The sequence below is a fragment of the Myiozetetes cayanensis genome, unplaced genomic scaffold (genome assembly GCF_022539395.1).
Source record: "Myiozetetes cayanensis isolate MyiCay16 unplaced genomic scaffold, myiCay2020 scf6-25, whole genome shotgun sequence".
Taxonomy (NCBI): Eukaryota; Metazoa; Chordata; class Aves; order Passeriformes; family Tyrannidae; genus Myiozetetes; species Myiozetetes cayanensis.
In genome coordinates this window covers 51,334,687-51,351,167 of record NW_026087853.1, presented here as the reverse complement: position 1 = coordinate 51,351,167, position 16,481 = coordinate 51,334,687, and the positions used below count along the sequence as shown (strand labels likewise).

The window sequence follows — 16,481 nt, the reverse complement described above, 5'->3', positions numbered from 1 at the left end:
AACCCACTGGGGTTTTGTCCTAAAAGAGAAACTCGTGAGATAAACCCGTGCTGTTTGTTTTAAGGGATGCAGTACCAGTAACAGAACGTATTCAAACAGATGCTGGTGATCCATCTGCTGAAAGGTGGATTTCTCATTAGCTTAGAGAAATTGATGTTGTAATTAATTGCTTCCCACATTTCTTTGCTAAGTAAGGACTGCCATCATTTTAATTTTTAAACTGAACATAGGGAATAGACAAAAAATAATCTTCATTTACTTTGTTTTTCTTCTGAGCAAATGTCACATGGCTTTCATGTTGGCAGTGACTGCAGAAGTGCTGATTCAATCACTTACTTATATAATCCCCTCAGATTTTTCTTTTACATCAGTGTTGATAATCAACAGATTTTCTCAGCTGGGAAAAAGAAGGGACGCAGGCAAGTTCTGAATGTGAATAGGCTGAACTGACATAAAAAGATGGTAATTTGCATTAGTAAAAAACAATCATAATGCAGATGATTTAAGTTATGGTAAATACTGTCTATCTCTACCTGCCCTGTGACAGTGAAGGCCTGTTCAGCTGCAGCATGTGAAGCAACCCTACTAATTGTTTAAAACAGCACAGTGGAGTCCAATGTAATTACCACTCAGTGCATAAAGGTACTTTTCAGGGAAAAGGTTTTAAAATACCCATATTCACATATGAGTCAGCGCAGCACGGTAAGGAAGAGCAGAGACACAGCTTAGTGCACTGCTGGCTACAGGGACAATATAACTTTGGGAAGGCTCCTGCAACAGGAAAGGAAGTGCAGAAGCTCACTCTGCATGTGTGGAAATACAAAGCTTTTTAAAAGCTATTTTTATAAGATGATCAAGCAGGAAAATACACCCCTGGAGCAGCTCCCCTGCCCAAGGCCTAGGGATGCACTGCCTGTGCTGTGTCTTCGTTGCACAGTCTTGATTCATGCTCCCAAAAGCCTGGCTCAGGCTGTGTCCCAGCGGCCCAGGGGGATTCACTGCACCCCACAAGGGCTCACCCCCTCTGTGGCCAGGGTGGCACCAGGACTTCACCCTCCCCAAAGTCTCAGAGGGAGAGGCTTTGAATGATAAAAGGCAGTGCCAGCAGCTCCTGGGGGTACTCAGTGGGTGAGTACTGATGACGGAGACAAACATGAGAGCAACAAAAAAATTGTAAAAATTCTAATTCAACACAGTGCACTGACAGCAAAGCACAAGGTTTAGCTTAGAGAGGCCAGCAACTCTCAAAACAAATCTTGTTATTAAAGCACAGCCTATGTTATTTTTAAAAAGCAAATTAGATGTGAGAGCTCCATTAACTTGAAGAGAGTTGGTCCACTAAGAACAGAGATAGCACACCCCTAAAGCTCAGACTCCACCAATAATCCACAGACAGCTCTCTTGAGAATGAAGCTCCATCCTCAACCCTTCTGGGAGATTAGCCAGCTGAAAAGCAGTTATGGTCAGGGCAATCATTTAATAAGTTTCTTAAAATCACCTTTAATTTACATTTTTCAGCTGTCTTTTCCCTTTTTTTTTTTTAACTATACTTTAACAATATTGCTTCTGATACTGATGAGCTGACAAATTAATTTTAAAGAAAACCTAAAAAAAATCTAAATGTTAACATAGGAACTTCCAGTACTCTTTTCTTAATAATTCATCCAGCAGTTTAGCTTACTAAATGACTACTTATTGTTTTCTGAGGGAAGAATGGACTCATCTTCTAGAATTAATCTCCTGCAGCACTAAGACCCTGTGGCTCCCAAGTTCCCATTTATTGTCTTGGTGTCCCTGGATTTGAGAAAGCTCCCAGACTGGGCTTGAAGGTCCTAAAGGCAGTTCCAACCATCTAAATAAAAGTGCATTTATTACCTGCATATCAGAACTCTCTGAATATGTTAAAAAATTAGTTTATCAAGTTGTCTTTTCCTACATGGAACTCTTCCAAATGCAGCGATGCCTCTGAAACTGATTATTGTTTATTCCAGCTCAAAATGTGATGCGTGTTTTTCTAAAGATTCAGCATGTTTTTCAACTCAGCAGTCAATCTGCCTGTTGTAGACTGTGACTGTGGGTGGTGGGGAAGACACAGAGCCACCTTCACGCTTCAAAACACTTTCACTGCAGATACAGTCATTAAATAGACAAATTGTTTGGCTAAGGCTGAAACCTGATGTACGCTCATTATAGTCTGCTGGCAAATTTCCCTGAATTTTAAATAAAAGTGTTTTGTGTTTCCATAGCAACTCCAGCTCCTTTGCCGAGATGCCTGATGTGCTGTCGGTATTACACAACTCACTGTATTAAAATGAAGTGAACAGCACGACTGAAAAGTATACTGTATCTAAAGGATTATGAAATTACAGCCAGTAACTGGGGCTGGGGAAGGAGGGGGAAACAGAGCAGCTTTTGGCAATGTACAGTTTTGTTACTTAGCAGTTTAGACAGAAAATCACAGAATCATAGAATGGTTTTGGTTGCAAGGGACCTTAAAGATCATCCTGGTTCCAATGCCCCTACCAGGGTTAGTGACTTCTTCCACCACACCAGGTTGCTCAGAGCTCCATCCAACCTGGCCTTCAACACTGTCACGAATGAGGCATCCGCAACTTCTCTGGGCAACATATGCCAGTGCCTCACCATCCTCACAGTAAAGAATTTCTTCCTAATATCTAATCTAAACCTACCCTCTATCAGTTTGAAGCCATTTCCCCTTGTCCTGTCAGTACCCACTCTGGTAAACAGTCTCTCTCCATTTTTCTTGTAAGCTCTCTTTAGGTACTGGACTCACTATAAGAAAGACACAAGGTATGAAAAGGAGGAGAAGGAATAAATGGGCTGAGTCACACAGGATGCTGTTCCTCTGTGAAGTGTGTCAGGGGAGCTGAGATGAGGTCAGGAATTTTCCCAGGCTGGGTTCAAGCTCTCACTTGACAGTGGCTGCCATGGCTGGGAGAGAGGCTGGATCCAGCTCTGGCAGCATCAGGTGGATTTGGGGTTCCTACACAAGCAGCAAGTCTTGTAGACTGCTTGATCTGCCAGGTCTTAGGGTTGGAAACGCTGCTACTCCCAAAGGCTGGCTGCCCTCTGCAAGAAGGTGAACATAGCTCTCTTGGGCAGAAATAATCAACAATCCCTCAACGAACAGGGAACATTGCTGGATTTTAGGGATACCTTCTCAGAGAAACATCTGTCTATAAAATGCATGAAGATTTAAATAATTTATATAACTCTACATTCAGATGTGGAAAAACTGAATGTGCCACTTGCACACCTCATTTAGAGTCCTACTAATCATCACTTCTAACCCATTTCAATAGAGCCATGATCCGGGTAACTATAGGCCTGTGAGCCTAACCTTGGTTCCAGGCAAGGTTATGGAAAAGATCATCCTGAAAGCCATTACATGGCACATGCAGGAGAACCAGGAGAACAAGCCCAGTCAGCACGGAATTATGAAAGACAGGTCCTGCTTGACCAACCTGATCTTCTTCTATGACAAAGTGACCCACGTAGAGGAAGAGGGAAACGCTGTGGATATGTCTATGTAGACTTCAGTAGAGTGTTCAACACCGTATCACAGCATCCCTCTAGAAAAAACTGCCTGCTTGTGATTTGGATGGGTGTACTCTGATGGGTAAAAAACTGGCTGAATGGCCAGGCCCAGGGAGTTGTGGTGAATGGAGTTCAGTCCACTTGGCGGCTGGTCACCAGTGGTGTTCCCCAGGGCTCAGTTTTAGGGGCCAGTCCTGTTTAACATCTTTGTTGATGATTTGGACGAGGGGATTCAAAGCACCCTCAGTAAATTTGCAGACAACACCAACTTGGGTGGGAGTGTTGATCTGATGGAGGGTAGGAAAGCTTTGCAGAGAGAGCTGGAGAGACTCGATCGCTGGGCTGAGGACAAACTGCATGAGGTTCAACAAGGCGCAGTGCTGGGTCCTGCACTTGGGTCACAACAGCTCCACACAGTGCCACAGGCTGGGGGAGGCATGGCTCGAGTTCTGCAGAAAGGGACTTGGGAGTGGTGGTCAGCAGCCAGCCCACTAAAAGCCAGCAGTGTGCTCGGGTGGCCCAGTGACATCCTGGCATGTATCAGTGTTATAAGTAAAATGAAACTGAGTCGAAATATAGTAATAAAAATTTATTGAAGATTTATAGAAAATGCAAATAAGTAGAACAGCATGCTGGGTGGCCGGGGAGTCTCCTGCTCCACTCACGGCACGCAAGCGCAGTGAACAAAACCAGTAACTTTTATTTCCTTATTGGTTTCCCTCCCATTGTCACTTGTTGTTTTCCTGTTGGATTTGAGTTTTGCAGGTCTGATTCTGGTTGGCCTCTCTGCATTCTCGCTTCGATTGCCAGGTGCTTTCTCTTCCCATAGTTCCAATCAGTCCCTAGACCTTGAGGCCTAGCGTGCAGGCATTTCCAGATGTCCATCTTGGATATTCTGTATCATTTCAGTTCCTGACTCTTCAATCCTTGTCCTTTCTTTTGTTACTTTATGCGTGTTGTGAGACAATAAGTTTTTTAGAAAAATAAGATACAAAAATACTTACTTAATAAGGCACAATGGTTTGTCTTTTTAGCTTTAGAACTGCAAACTTCATGTTTTTTCAGCTTATAATGCTGATAGATTAATGAATCATTCTACAACTTACAGTTTCTTACCCGTAACAGAACAGTGATTATAATGACATATATATATAAGAATATAACATGCATAACAGTTTAATGAGTAAGCCACTATTACTAATTTGATGAGTAAATTAAATCACTATTACTCATTACATCAGGAATAGTGTGTCCAGCAGAGCTAGGGAAGTGATCAGCCTCCTGTACTCAGCACTGATGAAGCCTCAAGTCCTGTGTCCAGTTCTGGGTCCCTCACTTTTAAAAGGACACAGAGACACTGGAGCTTGTCCAGCAAAGGGCAGCAAGGCTCGTGGAAGGTCTCGAAAACACATCTTATGATGAACAGCTGAGAAAGATGGGGTTGTTTAGTCTCCAGGAGAGGAGGCTCAGGGGGAACTTCACACTCTCCACAACCACCTAAAGGAGGTTGGGGTGAGGTGGGGCCTGATCTCTTCTGCGGTGCCTGTGATGAGAGGACCAGAGGAAATGGCCTTAATCTGAGACAGGGGAGATTCAGATTAGATATTAGAAAAAAAAAAAAAATCAGTGTTATTGTGGTCGGACACTGGAATAGGTTGCCCAGAGAGGTGGTGGAGTCATCATCCCCGGGACTGTATAAGGGGCATCCGGATCTGGTGCTGAAAGATGTGGTTTAGTGGTTCAGGGGCTACAGTGGCGGTGCTGGGCTGGCGGTTGGACTGGATGATCTTAAAGGTCTCTTCCAACTTTGATGATTCCAGGATTCCATGAAAAGTTTGGTGCCGACCGGCCCGCGCCCCGGAACTGTTCTGCGGCGCCGCCGTTCCCGCGGGGCCGCCATCGCGGCCGGACGGCGCCTCACGTGAGGGCGGCGGCAGGCGGAAGTGATGGCGGCGGGCGGCGGGGGCCGGCGGCGATAGAGCGGCGATAGAGCGGCGATAGAGCGGCGAGACCCGACATGGCGGTCCGCGGGGCGCGCCTCTGCTCGCTGCTGGCGCTGGCCGCGCTGGCTGGGCTGGGCGCCGAGGCCAAGGTGAGCGGGGCGTGCTGCCGGTACCGGACCCTCCCTGCCTCCGCCGGGCTCTCGGTTCCCGCGTCCCGTTCCTCCCTCCCGTCCCCGTCGCCGCCCCGGGGCAGGCCGGGCCGGTGTTTTCGGGCGGCCGGGGGAGCGGTGCCCGAGCTCGCAGCCATGGATGTGGCTCAGACGCGGTGCCCGGGGACGCCGCACGCAGAGCTACAAGTGGAGACGGAGCTGCCGCTGCCGAGGGTGCCGGGGCTGGGCCGGGCTCCATCGCGGTACCGCGGGCTCGGCTGGCCCTGCCCGGCCCGGCCTCGCCCGGCTCCGGCTGCCACTGCTCGGTCCTGTTCCCTCCTCTGTCAAAGAACGTCGTGTCTCCTAATAGTAACAGTGCTTCCTATTGTGAGAGTACCTGCGTGTCTGAGTTTTATCCCTTTTAATGATTATCAGCCATTTGGCTTCTCTGTGACGAGAGCAGAAGTGATTTGTGTGTGGTGTGTGTTTGCTCTCTTGGCCCCACCTGGAGTGCTGTGTCCACCTCTGGAGGCCCCAGCACAGGACACAGAGCAAGTCCAGAGGAGGCCGTAAAAGTGATCACAGGGCTGGAGCACCTCCCCTTTGAGGAAAGGCTGAGAGAATTGGGTTTGTTCAGCCTGGAGAAGAGGAGGCTCCTGGGTGACCTGACTGTGGCCTTTCAGTACCTGAAGGGAGCCTACAGGAAAGGGGAAGAAGAACTGTTTACAAGGGTATGTAGTGACAGGACAAGGGGGAGTGGTTTTAAACTGAAAGAGAGTAGGTTTAGATTAGATATTAGGAAAAAAAAAATCTTAACTGTGAGAGTGGTGAGGCCTCAGGTTGCCCAGAGAAGTTGTGGCTGCCCCATCCCTGGCAGTGTTCAAGGCCAGGTTGGAGCAGCCTGGTCTAGTGAAAGATGTCCTTGCCTATGAATGCAGTAGAGTTGGAATGAGATGATTTTTAAAGTCCTTTGCAACTCAAACCATTTTATGATTCTGTGATAGTGCAGTCAAGGTTTTCAAACTGACCTGTGCCCACTTAGTGTTACTCTGACTTGACTGTTCAGTGTAGAAGTTCTTTACCAGTAGTTCACTCTTGTTTTGGTAGTGTCACTAGAAATCACCTTGAACTTTAGATAAGCCGTGTTCCCTTGTCTCATATTATTTGCTCAAAGAAGTTACTCTGATTTGGGTTTGAGAATGCTTTCATCTGTAACTCCTGGCTGACCATCTGTGTTCTCTCCCTAGGGTTTTCTTTTCATGTGCAATTTGGGAAAGGAATGAATTATCCTATTTTAATACCCTAGACAACAAAGATCACGAAAGTGATCTTTTCCTGAAATTCCATTTTCCCCAGTAGTGATCTAAATGTTTTGGCTGTCCATAGCAGTTATTTCTCCTTACTTCTTTCTGCAGTGCCTATTATTGTTTATATAAGTGTTAATTTGTTTCTCTAAAATTTGCTTTGACGAGTTTTCATAGTTTTTCACCTTTAACTTGCCTTTGTTTAAAATTCCCATTTTGTACTTTTTCTCTCCCTCACAATAACCTGTGGCTGTTTAAGATGAGAGGACCACAGATTGCACTATTTGCTCCAGTAGTTTTCCTTAGAGAGTTGTTTCTCTTGTGGGCAGGAAGGACAGAATTATCCACAGAGGTTTCTTTGCCACTTCCTTTTGGGTTTAGTATCCTTTGATTCATTTTGAGCTCGTCACTGTGTCTGTTATGCAGCTGTCCTCATAAGCTGAATGGTTGAGTAACCAGCATCAGCAACTTCTGCATGTGTATTTTTTCTTAAAAAGAAGAATGAGCTTAAATTCCTGATTTTTCTCTAGAAGAACTCACCTCTATCTCAAATAATAGTGTTATTTGACAAATTGCTCTGCTTGATTAGTAATTTCGGAGGGTTGTTCCTAAACTTGTAGGAAATTCTGAGTAAGACTATTCAAAGATACCTACAAGTAACTTGTGTTAAATATTTCATGTATTATGTGAAGAGTGTTTTCTGTATCCTTGGTTACTGATGATAATTTGTTCTAAGCCTGTTGTTTACTTTACAGAATTCCGAAGATGTCCGGTGTAAGTGCATCTGCCCTCCTTACAAGGACCATTCAGGCCATATTTACAACAAAAATGTTTCACAGAAAGACTGGTGAGTGTGTGTGCCATACAAAATTATAATAAGCCTTGCTGGTTAAAGACTTGTTCTGTGGTGATTATATGTGACTCTCCTATGCTGGCACCAGGAGAAATTACATCTCTTTCATAACTTACTGGAACTCACAAGTACTCCAGAATTCAGCTCTGTTTTGGTTTGCTTGCTTGCATGTTGGGTTGTGTATTTAGACTTGGAATTAGTAGAAGGGAAGAAGGTGGTGTAATTCAAATCCAGTGATTTGAAAGGGTGTGAGGGCAATGAAGCACAGACCTGGAGATGGGACTCAGGAGCTTTGTCTCTGCTTGCTCCACTCTTGACATCCATCCAGTCATTTAGACTCTGTTGTTTCTGAAGTTCTGTGTGGCTCAGAATTGCAGCCAGACAGCGCAGTGACGTGACGTGGCCTGAAACACGTGACAACACTTTTTTTGAGAGAAAGGTCTTGCATCTCTGAGCCTCAGCAAGGTGCTCTGTTGTATCATTTAGGCAGCTGTGGCATGTCAGGCTCTTCTCCAAGCTGATGTGCCTGGCCATGGATGAGTGGTGGGGGAGAAAGGGACGGACAGTGGTTTGTTACATTGGCACAGCTCCCGTGTGTAATTTCACCTGGAGTGTCATTGCCTGTGTGAAACATCAATTAAAACACCATGTTTTAGATTTGTGTTGTTCTTGGAAGTGCTCAGAGGTTCTTAGGTCAGCCTAAAAAAGCATGACATACTTCCTGATGTATCCAGTCTTCTTCAGTTACATTAAGAATTGATAAAAGACTTTTCAGTCTGACGAGTAGCAGCAGGTTGGCATCTTGGTTATGAAGAATTCATGCCCCTAAGAAGGCCCACAAAAATAATTGAAGGAATAAAATCAGAGATATGATTTGATAGATATGGTATCTACAGAGATATGCAGAGCTTTGCCTTGACTTATTAAGTTACTTCCAGAAGAAGTGTGAGAAACAAGGCTGTAAATTTTATTCTGAAATGATAAACATAAAACACACTGTCCAATCAAAATTACTATTTTTGTCCCACATTATTTACTTAACATCATTAGTCCTACTATGACAAATTAAGTTGCATCAATGAAACGTATTGGTAGAATTCCAGCTGCAGCAGGCATTTCAGAGTAGCAGTGTTACTGGTTTTATTGTTAATTTCCACTCTACAAATGAAAGTGGATTTTTTTTTCAGTGGTTATTGCTTAGTGCAGCCTTACTAGCAGAAAAGACCCTGTTTCCCATTAAAACAATATTAGTACTCATTGAAGAAAAAATTACCTCTGAAGACTTGACTAATTTTATGATGACAGGTACTGTTGCATACAGAATCTCAAAAATCTATATTACTATCTTAAATCTTGTTTTGTTGAGCCTATTTCTTAAGTGAGCATGTGGGAATGCTTTACGTCTTTGATCTTTTGTTTGGGATGTCTTCTTGCCACTTGTAAAGGACTTGATTGGTAGTTTATATGCAATAAAATCAACAAATTCAGTGCTGTACTTTGGCTTCTGCATCAGTGCAAGTGATTAGTTATGGAGTAGAACTGGCTGGTGTGCACCATCCTTTAGGTATTTGATCAGTCATGAGACAAGCCAGATCAGCTTTTAGTGTCTTTATGAATTATGTACACTATAATGGCTACTTACTGCTGCCTTGTCCAGACATAAAATGAAAATTTAATTTTTAATGTTGAGCCTGTTATGTGCATCATGATACTCTTGTTTGGATGCTTCAGTTCCCTCTCTTGGAATGGTGTGTCCCTTGGCTTCAGGCTGGCAAACAGCATGTTATGTGAATGTCAGTGTGGGCTGGGGTGCTCTGGCACCACTGAAAGCACTGACCCTCCTGGAGTCAGGCTTGGAACTGTTCCAGGCAATCCCATCCTGTGCTGGGGAAGCAGAGTGGTGCCCAAGTGTTTACAGGGTTAAATAACCCACTTCCAAAGCTCAAAGTACAAACACCCACCCTTTGCAGGCCTGCAGTGGTGTCATGGAGTGGGGGGAGGGAGGATGCCCTGTCCATGAGCTGAGTGAGCTGGTAAGCTGTCTGTGCAGGAGCTGCCCTTCTGACAAGCCCAGCTTGCCTTGGAAGAACTGCTTTCTTGGTGCTCTTACTGTGTGTGCAAGGAAGAGGGTGGTAACGTGGACGCAGGTGGGCAGGAAAATTGTTTAGAAAAGTGTCAGCCTTTTCTGTATTTTCCTCTAAACTTGCCCTGGAATCACTGTCCAAGAAAACACATGATCACAATTCTAAGGTTCTGATAGCTTTTACACTTCCTAGCAACTTGAAACACTGAACTGGAGAAAAAACCCTGTTGACATTAGTATTTTGTACATTCTCAGTAACAGGCTTACTACTCTACATAAGTTATGTGCAAGATTTCTACTGTACTTGTGCAGCATATTGATGCAAGCTTCCAGTCATAGGAACAGCAATTGCTCTGATTATAGTTTGCATGTATGTTTGATTTTGCAGCTTGAATGGTGCCACTCTTCCACAGAGGAGAATGTAATTCCGCTTTCATATAAATAAGAATATAAACCTTCCAGTCCCCTCCAGAGGCTGTGACTTGGCACTCAGTAGGTTTAGTTGTGAAGAAGAAATTCAAAGAAAACAGTGCCTGGCTGTGCGTTTGCAGCGTTGTAATTTAGCCCAGCGGAGTGTTGAGTTCTAGGCTGCTGCTGTCACTTCAGACATTTTGATGCATTACTTGCTTCTGACTGTGCTGACGTTGAGGTAACCAGGATAAAGGCAAACCAGGATTTTGGTTCTGCCAGTGGTCTGCAGAGACCCTGGGGTTTGAACTGTGAATAACCAACCTGAGTCAGTAGAAGGACCAAAATTACATAAGTTTTTGTTGGAAGCAGTTGTCTCATGGCAGCTGGATTTTAGTGCTGTGGTATAGAGCACCTGTAGTATTGTCAACCACACTTTTTGACATGGCATTGACATACTTTTGTAATCAAATTGTCAAAAAAAGTCAAATTGTGCTTTTGCTGAAAGCTGAATGGTCTTTATTCACTATCCTGTTGCTTAGAGAAACAACCCATCTGACTTACTTTTTTTTTCTTCAACGCCTGTACCTTGTGATGGGCAAAAAAAAGTACTTCAGTTCATGAATGTCAAAGAGGGATTTATCTTCCTTCAGAGAGTGGAAGGATAGAATAAGGCTCTTTTGAGTATGGTGAAGAAAGAAGTGGAATTAGTAGCTGGAATTTACTTCTATCCATCATGTCATTGTCAAATGGTGCATTTGTGCTGAATTCATGTCCTTGAACTTGTTCTGCTAACAGCTTTAATACTTTCACTGAAAAATGAAAACACTGTATTGAGACAGAAAGCTCTTGAAACTTCTTTAGCAGCTTGTCAATAGCTGACTTTCTTGTTTAAGTGAAATAATTGTGGAGTAGGGATTTAGTTATACCTCCAGTTTAGAACAGCTGAACTTAAGCAACGGTGGCTTCTCAGCTCCTGCATCAGAGTGGAACAGCCAAGCTAAAACCAGCTCAAAACTGACTGGGCAGTTTCTGTCTTTTCTTCAGTGATTGTCTTCACGTGGTGGAGCCTATGCCTGTCCCTGGGCCCGACGTAGAAGCCTACTGCTTACGTTGTGAGTGCAAGTATGAGGAGAGGAGCTCTGTCACAATTAAGGTAAATGTGATTTTGTTGGCATGTATTAAATAATTCAACTGTTTAGTAAATATGTCTGTTGTCTTTTAGAGAAGTATTCTTTTTAAAGGGAAAACTTTTATAAAGCAGCCTAAGGTTGAAGTTTTTTTCATAGTATTTGATCACAGTTTATCTTGAGTGGTAACAATAGTGTCAAACTATAGCTGAAGAAGTGAACTTGAGACCCTTTATTGAAGATCTCCACATTTGAGATTAGGCTTTACACCTGGCTAAAATTCTGAGTGTTAAGCTTTGGGCTTTGTTTTTCTGATTATTCTAGGGGGCCTCTCATTACTCATCTGCCTTACTTGCTTACTATAAGTTTTCTTTATACATTGGCAATGTAAACAGAGCAAGATTGTCCATGTTTGTTCTAACAGATGTTTTCTATGTTCTTCGTTGTAATTCTTATCCTGGACTGGGTGAATAGATCATGCAGTGTATCTTATGGTTTTTCATAACACAGACCACTTTGCTATTTTAGAAGTTTGGTATTTTGTTTTGCCTTCCCATTTTGCTTGGTGATTGTTTGAATGCAGATCTGTCCTAGAGAATGGACATCATTGGGTGATGCCCCAAATTAGTAAGCCCACTGAATTGTTTTAAGAGGGATTGCATAAGATTTTTAGTAAGGTCTCACTAAGAGGAACTGTTTCAAGCTAATATACATCTTCCCCAAACCCTATTAATGCCAGGTTGTAGTTTGTTGGTTTTCCTCTCTTTGTGGGTTTTAAGTCATCTGGTGATACTACCAGAGATTAGACATTGGGTGTACTCTTCTTTTGGCCCTTGCTGTGAGATTGTGGGAAGAATGTCAAAGTCCTGGCATAAACTGTGCTTGCATTATGCAGGTAACAATCATCATATACCTGTCTATTTTGGGCCTGCTTCTTCTGTACATGGTGTACCTTACACTGGTGGAGCCTATACTGAAGAGACGTCTTCTTGGACATTCACAGCTCATACAAAGTGATGAAGACATTGGGGTGAGTTCACCAGAGTGTTTGTGTACGTGGTGAGCATAAAGATTGGGATGATTAGCTGATAGAAAGTTATTTGGGATGAGCAGGTTCTTTTGCCAGGCAGCGTAAATGCTTGCCCAGAAGGGAGAGCATTAAAAAAACTGTGTGATGACTTCTGTGAAGCCATTCTTTCATTTTTCACTGGTCTAGAAAGTAGTGAGGGGGGAAACTGCTTCAGTTATCCCAGCTCTAGGCACAGATTATTTTCACGGAGAAGAAACAGTAGGAATGGAGGTAAGCATATATAGCAGTACAACTTAAGTGCTAGTGATCCTGAGTCTTGCTGGTGATCACATTTATGCAAATTGCTTACTGCTTAGATTGCAAAAAGAAGGAGTGGTTGCACCTTGTTTTACTCCAGTTTGAGCTTGTTGCTGCTAAAAATTCAAGAAATTGCTATAATGAAGTAAAATAGTGACTGATGCAGAAATAATTTCTTAGTATTACAAAGAAATACTTAGAAAACAAAATATGACAGTATGTTCCAGAACAACCTTTTTTGGGAGGAAAAGGGGAGTAGTACATTAGTGACGTGGTTCCTCTCATTACTGGCCTTCCTGATCTCCAGCACTGCGTAACAATCACGTATTTTTGTTGTGAAATCAGGGCTCATAAAGAAAGCACAGCTGATAAAAACTATTATCTAGGAAAATGCTTAATTTTGAATGCTTAATAAGCCCCTTGCTGAACAGAAACACCTTTTAAAGTGAAAGGGGCTAATGATTATGTCCCACTGTTTCTGAACTTCCTTGTGGATTACATATAGATATGTTGCAACTATCTTTGTATTGACACCATAGGATTTTCCCTACACTGTCACTTCTAGGGGAATTTTGGGTTGAGGGTTTTTTATTTTTTATGTGTGTGGTTTTTTTTTTTCTTTTTGTTTGGGTTTTTTTTTGAAAGGAAGGAATTGAATGACCCTTTCTGTGTCTGAATTCTTATATCAAATTAGGCAGTTCCTACTTGAATTAAGTGAATTTGTGCTGTATGCTATGGCTCAGACAAATTTGTACCTTAAATGAATTATGTTAATACCTCCAAATCTGGGTTAAAATCTTCTGACTGTAGGTGGAAGAAGTGAAATAAGTCCCGTGTTTTGCTGTAGCTGTTCTCTGACTTACACCTATGGAGTCACTAGTGCTTTTATCTGCAGTGGTGCTTGGAACAAATGACGCTTCATATCCTTGCTTTCTTCAAGTTGCTCCTTTCCTGTTAATCTTCCACGTTACAGTGAATGTAACATAATTTAAGGTCTCTCATCCCCATCCTTGCCTTCCCTCTTGCAAGTTCTTGAGTATTTTTGTCACACTTTGGAAATACCGTGTGCATTGATTTTTGTGGCTGAATTTCAAGCCAGTATGTTTGCCCATTGGTGGCAATGGTAACTGATGAATGTAAGCCACTTCCTTAGTTCTCTTTCTTCTTAAATTCTTTTTTCCCCTTATTGCCTACATAGAAATTGAGAGTGTTAGCCTTTGAGCTGATTCTTGCTTATCGGGAAGGCCAGTGCTGTCCAGCTTGTTCTGCGTTCTCCCACCACCTGTTCTGTGGTAGAAATGTGTTGTTATTGTGATTTTGTTTCCCTGTGAATGAAGTGATCTCTCACCTGTTAAGTGCCTGTTCTGGGTATATCCAACTCTACAACTTTTTGTGGTGAGATTACAGCTCTTCTGGTCAGGGATTGTCTCTTGTTCTCTGACCATATTTATTTAAGGCTCACGTGTGGCTTCGCAACTTGTATTAATCACCTCAATAGGTATCATTGATGATAATCTTTTTACAACTAAGAGCTATCAGTGAGCTGCTCTACACAGTCATGTCACAAATAAAGTATCCATTAATGTAAATGTCTTCAAAAGTGCTCTGGAAAAAAAGAGGACAGTGAAATGTAGGCCTTCAAAAAGACAATTATTTAATACAGGACATAATTGCATTATTTTTCATTATGCATTGTATATATGATGCTTTCTGACATAGCCTTAGCAGCATGACTTTGTCCAAAACAGTTTGATCGAACTGAAGAAGTTCTATCAAAGTTCAGTTCCAGCATTTACTATTTATAACTTGGTTATATTTACTAGAAGGAAAATAAAGCTTTGCAGGTACTGTTAAGAAACAGACAGAGTAAATGTAAAATGAGCACTTGTTTTTTGTTGAGTTCTGTCACTTAAACAGCTGTATTGACACTGTGCTTTTAGGCAGCTCAGTACAATAGGCTTAGTTTGGTAAACATCAGAGTGTGTTGGTTTTATATAGAAACTGTGTGTGAACATCCTGAACTGCCTGGCAGTAAATGCCCAAGAGCTGGCAGAGAACTGACTCGTAGATTCAGTTTTAAAGTGAAGTGCATTCATGACTGGGAGGCTCCCAGTCTTGGGTCTGTCCCACCAGCTCCTAATGGATGCAAGGCTGTGATTCTAAACCTGATGATCACTGTGGTGCCTCTGGACAGCAGATGATTGACTGACAGTACAATGAAGTGTGGTCTATTTGGGAAACCTGTGGAAGTTCCCGTGAATGAATTGAAGTACAGTTCTAACCATACAAAACCTTGCTTGGTCGTTATTACTGACTGCTTGTTGAAACAGCTTGTTAATCCTAAACTTAAAAAAGACCAAAACAAAGCCTTGGAATGTAAGGACACAAAAGACTAATGTGATTGCTCTGTGGAATTGTTGGGGTCTAACTATTGACTTTTGCCATTCCAGGATCACCAGCCTTTTGCAAACGCACACGATGTGCTGGCTCGTTCTCGGAGCCGCGCCAACGTGCTGAACAAAGTGGAGTACGCCCAGCAGCGCTGGAAGCTGCAGGTCCAAGAGCAGCGCAAATCTGTCTTTGACCATCACGTTGTGCTGAGTTAATTGTGTCTCAGTAAAACAACTCCAGGGAAGTAAAGGGGACTCATGGAAAGAGCTGACATATGTCTTCCTGATCCTGCCAATTCAGAAGAGTTTTCTTGAGTGATTCGTTAATGATTTAAAAGAAATAAAGAGGAAAATGTATTTGAACTTTGAAGGAATATACTGGAGTGGAATCAGTTTTAAAAGATTAGTTAACCAAAAGCTAAAATCTTTATGTTTTCAAATGGCTTTTACTAACAAAACCGAAAAGAAAACAAACCCTAAGATACCTTGGGTTGCCACTGTGGTACATTATTTACAGTTGTGACTTTATGGTGGTTTTTAACTATATATTTCTCTCTACTATTTATGTGGTTAAAAAGTACCTGGGAACACAGTAATTACTTACAACTCACTAATCACTTTATGTAAAGACCTTTTGTAAATATACTTGGATTTTCTGCTGATTAATGCTAGGTACTGGAAATCGAAGTCTTGCAGTGTAGTTTTAATATCAGAGAATGAAATCCTGGTTGGCTGTATTCATCATTTGGTTTCTTGCACTCGTACCTTCAAGATGCTTGTATGGCAAGTGATGTCTGCAGATTTAAGGTAAAACATAATGGACACTGACTCTTTGAGCTGCATATTTCAAGTACTGTGATGTAGATAAATTCAAATGCAGTGCACATCAAGACAGTGTTATTTTGTTCTATTTTGCTTTAATAGCTTAATATATTGTAGGTGTATGATAGCTCTTAAAAAAATCTTTCCCTTTCTTTTCATGGGTAAAGTCTCAGGAGTTAGTATATGATGAAATATTTATTATAAAAATCTTTCTGCATTTGTCTGGATTGATGGTGTAAGGCACATACTTTCTCTAGCACCTGTCATCTTGGGAGTTAGGTGTATTTTTTTATCTGTGACTCTGTACTCATCTCTCTTAAGAGGTATACAGTTGCTAGATGACTAACTTTCATATATCCCCTTTGGAATGTAACGATTAAAGATAAAACTGATTTTTGAAAAATGGATCTGCATTATCAGTTTGTCATCATTTGTCTCCCTCATTGTGCTGCATGGAAATCCCATCTATAAAAGTACTTCTCTAAAAATGCTTCAGGGTAGAAACATGCACTTG

At 42.3% G+C, this 16,481-nt stretch overlaps 1 protein-coding gene across 1 annotated transcript; it reads left to right on the top strand.

The window, feature by feature from the left end:
• The first annotated feature begins 5,490 nt into the window (after positions 1-5,490).
• TMEM9B (TMEM9 domain family member B) lies at positions 5,491-16,374 on the top strand. The gene is made up of 5 exons (XM_050337196.1): positions 5,491-5,650; positions 7,710-7,801; positions 11,346-11,454; positions 12,324-12,458; positions 15,206-16,374. Exons 1-5 carry the CDS (start codon positions 5,576-5,578, stop codon positions 15,359-15,361), a joined length of 567 nt encoding a protein of 188 aa, XP_050193153.1. The 5' UTR covers positions 5,491-5,575; the 3' UTR covers positions 15,362-16,374.
• The last annotated feature ends 107 nt before the right edge of the window (positions 16,375-16,481 follow it).